This window comes from Rhinolophus sinicus, linkage group LG06, assembly GCF_036562045.2.
Source record: "Rhinolophus sinicus isolate RSC01 linkage group LG06, ASM3656204v1, whole genome shotgun sequence".
NCBI classification, from domain to species: domain Eukaryota; kingdom Metazoa; phylum Chordata; class Mammalia; order Chiroptera; family Rhinolophidae; genus Rhinolophus; species Rhinolophus sinicus.
In genome coordinates, this window is record NC_133756.1 from 29,824,456 (window position 1) to 29,841,719 (window position 17,264).

At 37.5% G+C, this 17,264-nt stretch overlaps 1 protein-coding gene and 1 pseudogene across 8 annotated transcripts in view; one reads left to right on the forward strand and one right to left on the reverse strand.

The window, feature by feature from the left end:
- Window positions 1–17,264, forward strand: part of PATJ (PATJ crumbs cell polarity complex component) — a 299,829-nt gene that overhangs the window by 191,923 nt on the left and 90,642 nt on the right. For all 8 annotated transcript variants that reach the window (XM_019731220.2, XM_074334813.1, XM_074334815.1 and 5 more), the window contains one exon: window positions 14,611–14,683. In XM_019731220.2, the coding sequence (XP_019586779.2) occupies window positions 14,611–14,683 (73 nt within the window). The remainder of the gene's footprint in view (window positions 1–14,610; window positions 14,684–17,264) is intronic.
- Window positions 14,933–15,510, reverse strand: LOC109446966 (ATP synthase F(0) complex subunit C2, mitochondrial; annotated as a pseudogene).

The window sequence follows — 17,264 nt, forward strand, 5'->3', positions numbered from 1 at the left end:
TAGAGATGATGACGACAATGATGACGATGATGGCAGAAAAAGGGGGGGAAGGGAGCGTAAGGAGGTAACAGAAAAAAAATGTCTTGGAAAAGGAAAGGAGGAAAAAGATTTACCATGTTTCCCCGAAAATAAGACCTAGCCAGACCATCAACTCTAATGCGTCTTTTGGAGCAAAAATTAAGACCAGTCTTACAGAAGACCCAGTCTTATATTATAGAATAGTATGGTATATTATATCACACCTGGTCTTATATTAAAATAAGACCTGGTCTTATATTAATTTTAGCTCCAAAAGACGCATTAGAGTTGATGGTCCGGCTAGGTCTTATTTTCAGGGAAACATGGTACTCCTTCATATATGCTTTGTCTAATTCCAGAATCTTGAATATTTTTTAAAGTGACACAGATTCACAGTTTAAGAATGTTTTAATTAACATCATAATGATTAAGCACTGGAAGAGATAGCTACAGGCATTATATAAAACCATTTCTGGTAAGTGTTAGAATAAAACATGGGTACAACGTGCCTGATACATCTCTTTTAGTCTTCTGTCAGCTTCTCCTCCTCCTCCTCTTCCTCCTCCTCCTCTTCGTCCTCCTCCTCCTCCTCCTCCTCCTCCTTCTTCTTTTTAAATGGTGACCCGGTATTCTAACAAAGAGTAGAACACTGTTTAATTGAGGAATGTATAAAGAGAAATCTAGTTAACATAAATTAATCTCCAGCCAATTAAATATGTTATAATAGATGTTACTGAGGTAAGTAATAGCAAATAGTGTCAAAATTTAAAGCACTTAACGAAATCAAAAAAGAAAATATTGCTCATCAGCTCTGTACATCAAAAGGCACAGTGGTAGAATGTTGTCCTATTGATGAGTGGTAATAGGTGCCTTTTAGGTGCTATCCAACATACCATCCTGTCTCCTTCAGGCTGATTGTCTAGTTCCTTACTCATTTAGGTATATCTTTCAATCTCTGCCTATATATTACCTTTTTCAGACTATTGTTACAAGAACCCTAATTTTGCCTTTTTGGAAGCAAATCCTGAAGCAGTTAAATATTGATTTGTTATCAAGTTTCAGGAAGTTACCACTTAAATTATCTCAGCACAACACATACAATTATACACATACTTTTCTTTTAAGTTGTATAACTTGTATTGTGTTATATAACTTTACTTTAAAAACTGATTTTTGCAAATTGTATTTCTTTACAGTTCGTGCTTGTATTTGGCAACAGTTTCTTCCTTAGTTGAAATTATTGATTCTCTGTGCATTTCCATTAGATAGAAAGTTTTGATTTTTATACCTTAACAACTCCTTTTTGGATTTATTGGCAATTGAGATAAAAATGGGAACTGGCCACAGATTTGGAAGTATGATCAGCAGTAATTAGAGAAAGCTGTTAAAATATACTGCAAGCAACATTTTAATTAACTAGGGCCTTTAGTCTATAGTGGTGTACATTTGTGTAATCAAGTCCTTGTCATATTCTTTTTAACACTTGTATTTATTCATATACTAATTGATCTATATAATTCACAAAGGGTCTGTGAGTATTAGTGAAAATAAGTAAGTTGCTGCTATGTATACATGACTTACATAACTACTCCCTCCCTTTTTTTCACATCATTAGACTTTCGACAATCCTGTAATCATGTAATTGTGCCCTAAGTCACATGTGGACTTTGATATACTAAGTTATTCAACTCTGGATCATCCAGAGCTATATTACAACCTGGGTTTTTGATTTCTATGGGTTTTCCTATACAATGTTATTCCTCTACACAATCACTCCAATTTAAGTACAGAAGGAGAGCTATATTAATACGATGAAGACGGAATTGCTATATTTGGCAGTGCAGGAATCCAAGGAGATTAATGATCTTGCCTGCAGCTCTTGTCATACCTTCCCCCACTATCGAAAATTAAATGTCATGTGTAACAACTCACTCTCCATTACTTAATTACATGTGGAAAATATGTACTGTGTAAAAACTCCTGGGGCTAAAGAAGGCCAAATGAAACTGAAACCCTTGGAAAGATTTAGTGCTTGCTGTCAAGCCCTACTGAGTAAAAGTGGACTCACCATGGGATCCACCTTACTGTATCGATTGAACATATGTCTTGTTTTTGTAATTAAAAATATAGTGTGGCCTGTTATCCTCTGGCCATATCCCGAAGAGGTGATATTGACTTGAAATTAATGTGAATGTCAGAGTCCTCGCTAGGGGAAGTCCATCTGAAAAAGCAAATTGAATCCTTGTTTTAAAAGTTCTTATTGTGTTCCTGATTCTTTATACCTAGGTTTGATAAATACAAGGGGAAAAGATGGTGGGCCTAATCATGAGTTTTACTTTCATAAAGAAATATTCATGCATTTATTCAACAAGCATTTGATGAGTGCCTGCTTGTGCTCGTGCTATGGCGTCAGTGACACAATTTCTGCCATTAAAAAAAGAGGCAGAAAGTAAACAATCTGGTACCTCATTCAGTGCTGTAAGTGCTATGATACTATAGGGACATATAGGAGAGAAACCTAACCTAGTCTTTGGAGCCTAAGGGAAGGTGTCACAGAGAAAGATGCTTAAGCTCAGACCTGAAGGATAAGTAAGCAACGTCACAGTATGTACAGAAACCCATAGGTTTTCAGAATAGGATATTATAGCCAGGATACCTGAACATTTACTTCTAGGAGAAAAGCAATCCTTCTTTAGAAAGTACCATTGGGTGAGTACAGTTGTGTACGTCGTTTGTTTTGAATACTGTAAGGAACCATCTTTCTCACTCTCATGAACCATTTAAGAATGCAATGACCGTTTTCACGTGCACAGTCAAATATCTCTCATGGGATTTATGACAAGAAGTTTTGAGGAAGAAACCTGTCATTAGCACTGAACATTATTAGGTGTTGCAGGGAGGAAGGAAGTAGAGGCACACTCCTGCAATTTCAAGGCTCTTCTGTTTAGACGTACAATATGGTAGACCCATATAAGTCTCTCAAGTGAAATGCTGACTCTTGCTTAATTTCTTCAGTACTTGTTTCCTGTACTATCCATTTTAAATAACAATTTCCATTATTTATTTTATATTCGTAAGTAGAATTTGTAAGCCTTTTAGTTAAAGACCAAGGTGGAGTTGGAGTATTTTATGTTTTGCTCTTTTGTCAAAGACATGAGAATTTATACATCCAAGTCAGAATCATTGTTCCTTTTGACATACTATGGTAACCTTGAGATGCTGTACATTTAATCTAGTTCTGACTCCACTGAGTCATACATTTCTGGAGTCAACTTGAAAGCCCATGGCATATTCTTTTTTGAATATCCACAGCAGCCATACATTTTCCTCTTTTGAGGGTGGTTATAGTTAGGTTGTCTGACATGACCAAAAATTTTACAGAGCCATTCATGAATTAGGTGAATTCAGTGAAGTAGGTAAAGAGAAAAGAGATGCTACCAAACAACAAGCCCATCTTCTTTGTATGACGTGTAAAATATCTTTAAAAGTCACTTTTATTATTTCAAGGATAGAACTGGTAATTTTTTTCATTGCTACTCCCATTCCTTAACGTAGTACCCAATTGTAGGAATTATAACTATATTTGTTTCACTTCTTGTGGCACTCAGAGACACCTAATTGTGATGGCCACAGGGATGATATGGGCATTTTTTTTTCTTTTCTTTTTTGCTGGTCAGTATTTATACTCCTTTCCCTGTAGAATGCCTGTTTCTTATAGTAGACCCCCCCCCCCCCAAACACACAGACACAAACTAATGTATGCAGTATGGTGGACTAGTAAGAACAGTAAATCTAGATGTCTGTCTCCCTCTGGAAGCTGAAGAAGCCAGCTCATTCTCTCATTGCCGAGATGTGGCCATTGGGTGGTCATGTGGCCTAAGCATGGGAATGATATCTGAGGTTTACAAGAGAAAGCAAGTAATGTGAGTGATTTTATATGAATGACATTTATTCTTGGAGCCACAGGACTTTGATCAGAGGTTGCTGCTATAATATCATTCTGCTTCCTACTTCCTTATCCTCTGGACGTCTCTTAGTTCCTGTCTGTTCCAAGTCTGATCATATAGCCTGCCTGTGTTTTGTGAGACTCCAGTGTCCCCCTAATACATTCCCTTTTGCTTAAGTTGGCCTGAATTCATTTCTGTTGCCAAAGAATCCTAATGAATGGGAAGAGTGATAAAAGTAGTGCTATCTGAACAAATCATGAGCAACCAGAGTGAGAGATTTGGATACCTCTGTATATTTTCTTATCACATGTAGGCTTTTAGCCTTGATTCTGAGAACTTTTATCCTTCAAACTTCTTTATCAGAGCCCAAGACCCTAAACAAGTCTCTGCTAAGGACCTCCAGTGTGACCCGATTCCCTTGCCAAACCATTCACTGGCTCTTGAAGTGACATTACTGTGATTATCTCAGGGGAGTCAGGCAGGGATTTATACCTGGGGGTGGGGGTGGGGGTGTCACCTTTCCCTTTCCCAGCACATGGACTTACGGTGAGGGCTGGATATCTGAATAATATTTGGACTTGCCAGCCAGCAATGGCATAGGATATCTACTACATTACCTTTTAGAAAGAATCACTTTGAGAAGCTTATTAGTCTAGTCATCCATCCCATTCAGTCCTAAACTCCCCACATGAACCCTGTCAGCAATCTGCACTGCCAAATATTTTATGAGCCACCTTTTCCTCTGCACAATTGGCAATTATTTAGAACTTGCCTGGAGCCATATTTGTTAAATGTGGGTCTGGATGCTGAGTTACTCCCAGCAGTCCTCATTAGTGATTGACATTGTTTGGAATGTCAAGTGTAAATAGAGTTCTAATTCCACTCTCACTGGACATTTATTTCAGATTCAGCATATTCACCTATTTCGGTGGTTTCTTCCAATTGGAAATTGGAAACTATTCAGTCTATTCATGTAGTGAGAAATATCTCCTGGAATCTTTTCAGGAAAAAGTTTTGCTGCTCCCACGGAGATATAATGATTTGCTTTGTTTTATATGTTACTTTTGGTTCATTTACATGGAGATTTCCTGGCTGAACGTTAATTCATTGTCACGTTTCAATTAATATAGCAAATGTAGAGTTGGTTTTCTTTTCTGTCCTCACGTATCTCACGTCACTATATTTTAAATAATCAGAAAATAATATGTAGGCCTATTTAGTTGTGTTCATGTGTTCCTCATGTATTCGATGTTTGTGTGTGGACACCTTAGTTATGTGCTTGGCACTAGATTGTAGTTGTAATCACTTTAGAACAGGTTGCAAAGAAATTAAATCCCCCTACTCAGCAATCTAGACTGAATTCAGGCGCAAAACTTTTGTTTTTGATGTACTGCTATTCTGATGGCCTAAAATAAGATCCTATGGGTTTCATGAAAGTGAATTTCAAAGTGGCAAGTCAGAGCAGTCCTGAAGACTTTTAAGTGATATTTTAAATAATTCAAACATGTTCTCATTACACATGAACTTTTTTTGTCTTGCTTGCTTAATTTTTTTCAATTGTGGTGAAATATGCATAACATAAAATCTACCATCTTAACCATTTTAAGTGTACAGTTCAGTGGCATTAAGTGTATTCACATTGTTGTGCAGCTATTACCACCATCCATCTACAGAATTCTTTACATTTTGAAAAACTGAAACTACCCATTAAAAAATAACTCCCCATTTCCCCCTCCCGACAATCCCTGGCAACTACCATTCTACTTTCTGTCTCTGAATTTAACTATACTATATACCTCATAAGAGTGGAATCATACAGCATTTGACCTTTTGTTACTGGCTTATTGCATTACCATGTTTTTAAGGTTCATGTTGTGCATTGTGTCAGAATTTCCTTCCTTTATAAGGCTGAAAAGTAGTCTGTTGTATGTGTATACCACATTTGGTTATCCATTCATCTGTCATGGAAGACTTGGGTTCCCTCTGTCTTTTGACTATTGTGAATAATGCTTATGAACACTTATGAGTATACAAATGTCTCTTTGAGGGCCTACTCTCAATTCTTTGGGATATATTCTCAGAAGTGGAATTGCTGAATCATATGGTAATTCTGTTTTTTATTTTTTGAGAAACCGTCACACTGTTTTCCATAGCAGTTGCACCAATATTACATTACTACCAACAGTGGACAAGGGTTCCAGTTTCTCCACAACCTCACCAACACTTGTTATTTTCTGGGTTTTTTGGGGGTTTTTTTTTGTGTTTTTTTTTATTGTAGCCATCCTAATGGGTGTGAAGTGGTATCTCATTGTGGTTTTAATTTGCATTTCTCTGAGAATTAGTAATGTTGAGCATCTTTTCATGTTCTTATTGGCCATTTGTATGTCTTCTTTGGAGAAATGTCTTTTCAAGTCCTTTGCCTAATTTTCAATCAGGTTGTTTGTTTTGGTGTTGGATTGTAGGAATTCTTTAATATTCTACATGTTAACCTCCGATCACTTATATGATTTGTAAGTACTTTTTTTCCCATTCCATAGGTTACCTTTTTACTCTATTGATTTTATCCTTTGGAGCACGGAAGTTTTTAATTTTGATGTAGACCAATTTATCTATTTTTTATTGTTCCTTGTGCTTTCGATGTCATATCCAAGAAATCATTGCCAAATCCCATGTAATGAAGCTCTTCCCTTATGTTTTCTTCTAAGAGTTTTATAGCTTTAGCTCTTACATTTAGGTCTTTGATCCATTTTTAGTTAATTTTTGTGTATAGTGTAAGGGAAAGATCCAACATCATTCTTTTGCATAGGATTATCCAGTTTTCCCAGCACCATTTGTTGAAAAGATCATCCTTTCCCCCATTGAATGGTCTTGGCACTCTTGTTGAAAACCATTTGATCACATACGTGAAGGTTATTTCAGGGCTCTCTGTTATCTTCCATTGGTCTATAGTCTGTCCCTATGCCAGTACCACATTGTTTTGGTTGCTATAGCTCTGAAATGAACTTTGAAACCAGGAAGAGTGAGACTTCCAACTTTTCCTCTTTTTCAAGATTATTTTACCTATTTGAGATCCCTTGAGATTCTTTATGGATTTTATGATGGAACACACTTTTACTTTTCAAAGAAGTAGAAATCCTCCTTGGAGACAACTCAGTCTCTTATAAATGAAAAGTTATGGCATTCTACAAACACATACATATACACACACTGTCCATTATATCAGATTTCTTTGTTCTTCCTCATTCAAAAATTGTTGTCATGGGCTCATTGTGCTTTCCTGAAGGATAAGTATGTTCTCCTTGTAGCCCATTAATCTTTCCTTTGACTACAATTTGTAGTGTTCTTTCAGAGTTTATATTGGAGAGAGTATCCCATATTTATCCTAAGAAATTCATCAATTGTTGTTGGATCTGATCTTTCAAATAACATGTTAAGGAAATCTCTTATGACAGTTTGAATTATGGTTACAACTGTGATGGGTAAGGAATAAATATACAGAATTATCAACAAATCCCTTTAGGTGACATGTATGTGATTTTAAGAATGCAGGGAAATATTCTTAGAAGAATAAAATGAAGTCACTGAGAAAAGCCATATAAATTTAGAATTTCAGAGAAAAGAGAGATTACTGTTAGAGAAGTGGGTACAGCAAGTCTACCTGGGTAGACTTACATAGGAAAAAAATTTAGTCCAAACTGCATGAACAAATTTAAATCAAGGATTTATTGAGTATCTGCTGTATGTCAGATGCTATAGAAGACCATAGAGTTAAGAAGTTCTCCAAAACATGCAAATAAGTAACTATACGTCAGACAAAACAAGCACCAATAGAAAGAACTCTATGATATTGGATTATTGAGATTACATTTTCAGCCTTGGTTGCTAGGAGTGCAGCCAAGTGGTTCACAGTTGAGAGGGGAATGATTTGAATGGATTGAGACACAGAGAAAGCAGAACAAGGGAACCAGTAGGGACACTGTTGTCATAGTCTAGGCAACATGAAAAGTACATGGATTAGGATGGGGACCATGGGACTAGAAGAAAAAAACAAGAAAGGATGAAGTCTTTAGAATGAAACCATTAGACTTGATGATTGCTTTGTATATAAGGATCCATGGTTGAATGAATTAACAGTAACCAAAGACTTAGCACCTGGAAATTTAAGCATCTGAACATCATAAAAGCATAAAAAATTAAATGTTAACTATTGTTATTGTGCTTTAGTGCTCTGACATGTATATTATCGTGCAACAATTCTATAATATTAGAAGGTGTTATCAGATTTTTTTAGATTAAGAAACCAAGTTTATAAAAAGTTTAATATCTGGCTTACATCTTGCTGATAGAACTATAGATAGAACTGTATTTTTGCCTAGATCTGCTTTTTGACCAAATTTCTTTCCAGAAAAGCACCTATTTGTCTTACACCATATATAATCATGAATTTAGTTAAATAATTTTCATTTTAGTTTTAATCATTTATACTCAGTGCAATAGATTTTACGTGTTCAGTTTGTTGAGTTTTGATAATACAAAACATCACCTGTGTGACCATCACCTAAAACAAAAATATGGAGCATTCATTCACCTCAGAAAGATTGCTGATGCTCCTGTCCAGTCAGTCCCTTCCTCCAGAGCAAACACTTCCTGATTTCTGTCACCATAGATTAGTTTTCACTATTCTGGAATTTCATGTAAGTAGAATCAAACAGTATGTATTCTTTTGTGTGATTTCTTTCATTGTACGTAATTTTTTGAGATTTATCCATGTTGTTATCTGTACCAATAGTTTTATTCCTTAATTATTAAGTAATATTCCAATCCACACATTTTTATGTTATTAAGTGATCCCCCAATAAGTTTAGAACTCACCTGACACTACACGTAGTTTTTAAAGTCTTATTGAGACTATATTCCCCATACTGTACTTCACATCCCTGTGACTATTTTGTAACTACCAGTTTGTAACTACCTAATCCCTTCACCTTTCTCACCCATCCCCCAGCCTATGACTATACCACAATTTGTTGATCCATTCTCCTGTAGGTGGACATTTAGGTTGTTTCCGGTTTTTAGCTATTCTGAATAAGGTATAAGCATCACTTTTTAAAAAAGTTATTATAGAATAAACTTATTTAGAGCATGTTTGAGTCAGGATAGACTCAGTTAAGCTTTTGTTACTAATAGCCCCAAATCTCAGTGGCTTAAAACAATGAAGATTTCTTTCCTTCTCATGTTACATGAGAAGGTTCCACTCATCATGTGTTTCAGTGATCACCAAGGCAGACAAAGGAAATGTCAGTCAAGTACAGGCTCAACGTTAAAGGGGAGGAAAAGGGTTTCCAGAGGGTTTATGAACCACTCTAATAGCTATCACGGAAGAGAACTGAGGGAATTACCTTTCACTGTGTTATTTGCCAATCTACCTGCGCTACTGAACTCAATGGATATTTTGAAGTCTTTTATAATCATCATAAGGGACGGGTAATGTAGATATGACACTCAGAACTTAAGTAGGAAGAGTTGATCGGATTAGAGTGAGCAGGATGAGAACCTTGCATGCATCTTTATCTTAAGCAAAATTAAGAAATAGCTTTAAGAGTAAATTGTGACCTAGTAGAACTTTTCCCCAAAGGGAGTCTGGGAACATTACCTTGGATATATAAGAGATAAAGATGTTTATGGCTCTGAGACAAGCTATTAAAGTGAGAAACACTGTAGTATAGTAGTTAAAAGAGTAGGTTTTGAAACCAGACTGCTGAATTTCCATATCAACTCTGCTATTTATTAGCTTGTGACTTTAGTCAGGTTGCTTAATCTCTGTGTTGAAGAAAATAATTGTACTTACCAGACAGAGTTGTTACGAAGGTTAAATGAATTAATATGTGAAAGACATTTAGAACAGTGGCACATGGTAAGAATGCAAATATTACGTTTCTAGTGACCATGTTTTCCAAACCAAAACGTTTTGTGTATTAGTTGTCTCTTGTTGTATAACAAACTACCACAAATTTAATAGTTTAAAACAACACCGATTTATTAGCTCATAGTTCTATGAGTTGGCATAAGGCTTCTCTGCTCACAGCCTCACACGGCAGAAATCGAGGGGTTGGCCAGGCTGAGTTCTTGTCTGGATCCTTGGAGGAAGATCCACTTCCAGGCTCATTCTTGTTGAAGTCTCTATTTCCTTGCTGGTTCTTAGATGGGGACTTCTCTCAGCTCCTGGAGACCATTCACATTATTTGCTACAAGGTCCTCCCCATCCTCAAGCCAGCAATGGTGCTTCTAATAGATGACTTCCTATCTCTGACCTCCAGGCATTCCTTAGAATTCATGTACATCAGCCTACTAATTTAAGACATTAGGACACCGTGTCTCTGAGAAGTGAAATCTCCAGATTTAAAAGGGCCCGTGTGATTTGGTCAAACCCAACTTGTTAATCTCCCTTTATCTTAGTCAGCTGTGCTGTATAATAAAACCTAATCATGGAAGTGACATTCATCCTGTTTACAATCTGTACACCAGGGAGACTGGAATCTTGGGTACCTTGTTAGAATTCTGCCTAACACAAGTTGCATGATTTTTACAAAGATGAATGTATTATTATAGCAAAACAGAATTGAAATCAGAATCCAGAATGTATGTTTATCATGAATATAAATGTATTCTACGAACAAGAAACTGAATTGGGAGTGTTCCTAGCATCCTTTTGGAGAAAAACTAAACTGATAGTCCCTGGACAGTAATTCCACTGTTGTAATTGTCTGTTTACTCAGCTATATTCCTCTCTAATTGCTAGTGTCATTAAGGACAAGAATCATGTTTTAGTCATCTTGTATCCACACTATAAATATTTGTTAAAAATGTAAACAAATGTATATATCCAGAATAAAAATAAGAGCTGTATTGTTAAGTTTCAACCAATTAAAGTAAATTCTAGCCAGCTTAAATTAGAAGGAGAATGTATTGTAAGAAACAGGGATGCCTCACGGACTCCTAAGAAGGAGCCATCCAACTAAGAATCTGAAGAGAAGGAACCAGGGTGACTAGAGATGTCAGCAGAAGGGAGTCCTGAGCCCCTGTTTGTCCCTGAACATTTCCATTGGTATTATCTAGATACCACTCATCTAGATACTCCTCATCTCTGTGTGTCTGTTTTACATTCAGAGTCCCTGGTAGAGAGAATCTATTGGCCCAAACTGAGACAGGTGTCTGTCTCCTACATCCACTGAGGTTGAGTCAGGCTATTAGTGTCATACAGTGTAGACATTGCTACCGTAGTCCATTCAGGGGATCACTGTCATCTGGGCAGATACCCCAAGAACGGTCCATTAATGTGGTAAGTACTAACAACTGGGTGACTGCAGTTAGCACATTGTCATTAACTGGTTCAAGCAGCTTGGAAGGCCCAGGGCATAGTTTTGATCGTTCTGCTTTCATATCTTTTCTCTTCCTTGTTCAGATCACTTTCATTCAACAGACATTTATAGCACACCTAGTGTCTGTCAGGTCCCCTGCTACAAGCTGGGACACGAAGAAATAAAACCCCATCCCTGGGTTTAGAGAGGGAGAAACAACAGCACAAATCATTTTAATAGAGCACAGCAAGTACAGTGATTAAGAACACATACTTATAGGGTTTCTTAATCTGAAAAACTGTTCTCACTGTTATCCATCGTAGAACTCCATTATCTCTCTCCCAACAGCTGTTCAAGATCATTATAAAAACACCAACAAGCAATTACAATTCCTGATTGTGTCCTGTATGGGACACAGGGGCCTCAAAAACTTGTTAGTTATACTGAAAAGGAAAAGTTAATTATAAAGAAAGTAGATTTCATTCCTTACAAGAATCATAGAAGATGAGGAGTCAGAGGGTCCCCAGCAGTCATTCAGGCTAACTTCCCTCTCTCCTTTGGTCTCCCTCTTCCTACTTCTTTCTTTTTAAAATTGCTGCCATATCAGGTCTCCACTTGTTTGATGCTGAGGTACGTGAACACTCACTAATAAGTGGATTGTAAAGGATTGTGAACTGTAACTTCTTATAGCAGCTTTCTTCTCTTCACTGAGAGTAGTTGTAGGTTTTCTATTCTGTAAGGTTTAAAAAAAAAATTAATATGGATTTTAAAGGCCATTAAAGTCATCCTCATTTGGGGGAAATCTTTAAATTATGAAGGGATAACGTGACTGATTTGAGCTAGCTAAGTCCAGTTAATCATGATTCTCAATAAGAATTTATGTGCAGCCATGTTTTTAATGCTGCTAACCTTTGAAAGAGATATGGGAAGCCATCTGCTTAATTACTGCCAAATACACTCTGCCCCATGGGCTCTGAACCTTGAGCAGACCGATATGTCGTGTTGGCTTTCAGCTCTAAACCAGAGCTGAGCTCTATTGTGTTTTCCGATGGGGGAAACTGCACAGGAAGGAAATTACCACTGGGAAAAGGCTATTACTTCCTCAAGAGTAACTGACTACTCCTTCTCTGTATGAGCAAACTGCTAAGGAATGGATTGTACTCCCTCAAGAAACAATAGCCATCTCTTAACATAGTGCATGCTCAAGGCATCTATAATGATGTCAGGAAAAAAAAAAAGATACATTCTTCAAGCTCTTTGTCACTTTATACATTTAGTTTTTCCTCCCCTTTGCTTTGGTTTGGCTGGTGTGCTAGATAATCCAAGGATCTGAGAAGGTTCCTTGAGAAAGGGCACCTAGACCTCATCTTTTTGTTTCTATTCTGCCTCGTTCCATAAGAATTTATATCAGCTTAGGATTTGTACAGTTCAACCTACTTACTGAAGAGATCAAGAAACTGATTCTCTTTGAAGTTATTTCCCCCAAATCCTATAATTAGTTAGTGGTAGTGCTAGAACTGAAACTCCTTATTGAAATGAGTGATCATTACATTTTTCAAAAATAGTCATGTTAAGTATCAACTATTTTCCAGGCACTGTGTTTGCCCAAGATGATACAATAGAGAGTTGGAAGGACAATGAGTTTTACCCTTGGGGTGCTTACCATTTGAGGGGAAGACAGATTTGAAGCAAATGTTCATACAAAGCAGTTAGGTAAATTGTGAAAGAAACAGATCTATGATCATTGCATAGGGCGCTATAAGCATATATAGCGCAGGTCTTGGAAGGCTTGTTTCAGGAAGTGACATTTATGGTGAGCTATCAAGGAGAAATAGGAATAAGTCAAACAAAGGATTTGGGCAACAGGCGTAGAGAGCAGAAGAGAATAGGATGAGAGAAGGCCCTGAGGGGGGTGAGAAATGGAAGGAAAGCCTGTGTAGCTGGACTGGAGCAAAGTGAGCAAGGAAGAGAGAGAAGAGGAGGCCAGAGATGGGGCCTGGGGCCAGACTGCTCAAGGCCTTGAAGCTCCCTAACAATTTTGGACTTGCTCCTAACTGCAGTAGGAAGCCATAGGGAGATTTTAAACAGGGGACTGAAATATAATCAGATACATGTTTCAAAACCATAATAACTCTGGTGGGCTAACTATGTGAATTTGGAAGACGTCAATATATAGTTAGTCTTTGAACTTAAGGGAATAATTCACCTAGTTGAAGTTATTGACTCACACTGGAGGAAGAGGATGGGTGGGATATAAATTTAATTTAAAAAAAGACATTTCAGGTAAGGCAGTGATACGATTAAAGCCCCAAAAGAGGGATGATGTCGACTAATGGATCTTTTTCCAATTGATGAGAAGTAAAAAACAAAATGGGGTGGAATTTTGAGTGCCCTCCTAAGTTTGGTAGTGACTATCCTATAGGTCATATTAAGAGATCTGTGAATACTCTTAGCTTTTTACACACTAGTAAGAAGTATTTTTTTGTGTTTCCTTGGTTTATTTTGTGAAACTTCAAAATCAAACTTAACATAAATCTTGAGATAATTATATTGGTGGTGCATCATGAATGAGGAGTAAAGGATAAATCTCCAGCAGAACCACTGCCTACCATTTGCTAGTAACATAGTGGAAATAAGCTCAAATAATCCAAACAGCTACTCTAGGATTTGTTCTCTGCCTGTCACCCTGGTGATGAAGTTTCAGCTCCCACCTCCTCTGGTTCCATTAGGATGATGAGGAGTAGAATTAGGTTAACCCACAAAGCATTGTCTGTCTGGATCTCTGCTTTCCCCATTCATCACTCCCCCTTCCGGGGTCCACCCCCGTGAGGACTGGCGTATACATCCCGTCATCCTTCCTTTGGCAGAACAAAATTAGAAGCCAAGTGAGGAGGCTGGGAACCTTTCCAGTTCAAAGAACAAAATGCTCTAGACATTAGTGAGGCCTAGAGGTTACACACACCCATTTGAAAAATGTATATTCCTCAGTGTTGAAAGAGTTGATGCCTTTCCAAAATTATCCTCTGCAGCACCTGACTTACTAAGCAGGATTTGGCCAACTCCTAGCATCATTATTCTTTGTCACTAATAATTGTATCTTAGTTTCCCTGGAGTAATACATCTCTTTTTGTGCCTAATGGTTTTGCATGCTTGAAACTGGTATATCTTTATATATTTTTTTATCCTATAGTGCTGTGCATGCATTTTCAACTGAAGTAATGATTATAATGTGAGCCAGGAACTTAGCATTTAATGTATACTGATTCTGCCTATTTTAATATCCGCAGAAATGAAGACGCAGTCCATCAGATGGCCGTTACTCCCTTTCCGTTACCATCAAGTTCTCCGTCTTTTATTGAGGTAAGATGGCTCCTAATTAGTTCTAGTGAATATATTCTATGGATTTGTTGTGATCATGTTTTCCAAATCTGACAGTTTTGATTTTCAGCCTGCTGTATTCCACACTCATAGAATGTATTAAGTAGGGCATTCCCTAGTTAAAATAGAAGTATTTGAGGTATGATTATGAAGTAATATAAAACAATGTTGAACAAACACATTAGAACTTAATCATATGAGTATTACCTTCCTCAAAGTTTTGGGGTATATTTCCTTATTAATACAGTATTTATTTGTCTTCCATCTGTCAAACCCTGGTCCAACCACTGACCCCAGGCTGCCTGGGGAGGTATAGGAAAAGGAACATGCAGGGCAGACAAGCCACAGGATAAAGAACTATGGGAGGTGGAGATGGCTTCTTCGCGTGGTGAAGAGGATGAGAAAGGCCACCATCAGGCAAAAGAGCCCCGTGGCCTCTGAGAGGGCAAAGCCCAGAATGGTGTAGAAGAGCTGTTGCTTCAAAGAAGGGCTCCTGGCATAACCAATGAGGAGGCACCCAAACATAGTCCCAGTTCCAGCCCCAGAGCCAGCCAGCCAGCCCTACTGTGGCAGCCCCAGCCACAATGAACTTGTCTGCTGTGTCCATGTCCCTTGAAATGGTTCTGGTTTGGAAGCTGTGGCTAGAAATAAGTGAGGTCAGGGTATGTGGGGCTGCCAAGCTGCCGAGGCTCTCCTCTCTCTGTCACTGTCTCTGGTCTCAGCACTGCTGCGGAGAGTGATGGGCTCAGCTGCTGAGAGGCGCTCCTCACCAAGGAGGGGGTAGAGCCAAACTTGGCGCAGGCTCACATTTTCTCAGGAGGAGGGACTGTGGCAGACAGAGAAGGTCTCAAAGTTATTGAAGGTTTTTCTCTAGACAGACAATTTGTCCTAATTGGGCATTTTGGAATTTATTAGACAATTCCCTTTTTTAATGACTGAATCGTACCTCTTTCTGTATGGTTTCAAAACACTTTAAGACTTATGATTACAGGTATCTTTAAATAATTACTTTCATCTATTGACAGGAAAATTGCTAATACAACTAGAGTGCTATCATATTGATCTGCTCTAGAGATATAGAAAGATAGATAGATAGATAGATAGATAGATAGTCTCCCTACCTGAGGGAATATTACATCCTTACATTTTTTATTTATTGAATTTTTTTTAATTTCAAAAAGAAATACATACTTATTATAACTAATCAAACAATGCTTATTTATTAGAAGACAAAGTTGATTTTCCTTTCCCCTTCTCCCCCAGGAAGTTAATATTTACTGTTTAGTATCTCTCCGCACTTTTTCCTTTGCTTCTACAACAAAAATAGACAACTACATATGAATAGTGTCTCTCTTAAGAAATATCTGATTTTATAATACACATTTTTTTCATTCAAGAAGTGTTCAATGAGTGCATATTATGTGTCAGGCACTATTTTTGGTACTAGAGATATAGATGTGAATAAAACAGATAAGGCTCTCTGCCATGGTTCAGTTTACATCCTAATGACAAAATTAACTAACAAATAAATAAACTAAGAGCATTATCAGTGGTGATCAGTGCCTTGCAGGTAATTAAAATAGGGAACGTGGCTTGTGCCCACTTTGTTTGCTCATAGGGAAGGCCTCTTGAACAAGGTGAAATTTAAACAAGATCAAAATGATGAGGAGCCAGACATGCAAAAATAAGTGGGAAGAGCTTTGCCTGCAGAGGGGACAAAAATAGTACTCAAGTGAGAATGAGATGGAAGTGTTTGGGGAATGTGGCTGGGAGCATATTGGGAGCCCAGAGAGCAGTGGAGTGTGATGAGAGGGAGAGAGGAGCTTTGTGAGTCAGAGTAAGAAATTTGGGTTTTATTCTATGTGCAGTAGAAGCCACTAGAAGGTTTATAACAGGGGAGTGAAGTGACCTTATGTATAGTGTACTAGGTAGAAAATGGACGACAGGAAGCTAAAAGTATTAGGCTGGAAGGCAGGAGCCCAGGTGGGACCTATTTGTGGCTGGATGAGATTTCTTGTGGTATTGGAAGCTAAGAAAAGTGAGCTGACTCTTTATGTTTTGGATGTTAAATCAGGCTTGATTGATTAAATGTGGGGGCTGAGAGGAACTAGAGAATCAGGGATAACCCTAGATTGTTCGGATTAGTGGTGCTATTTACTATGGTCTGTTGAAGAATACTATTCTTTAATAGGGAGGCAAAAATTAAGAGGTTAAATTTGAGGTATATATTATCTATCCGTCTGAAACACATTCTATACATTAAAAGGAGAAAGCTTGTTTTTTTGCTTAATATAATGGTCATATATTAATATGCTCTATTATAATGTTTCCCCCGTTGACAGGTGCTCAGATGATCTTCCAATGTTTTACCAGTAAAAAATACCAAAATAAGCATCCGCGGGGGGCATGCATGTATCAGTCATTTGGTGCTAGTGCTTTTATTTCTATAGCATAGACTTTCCCAACGTACAATTGTTGAGACAAAAGCTATACAAATTCAAAATTTTCATCTGTATTGACCAATTACTATCTGAAAAGATTGTAGGGATAGGTATTTACTCCT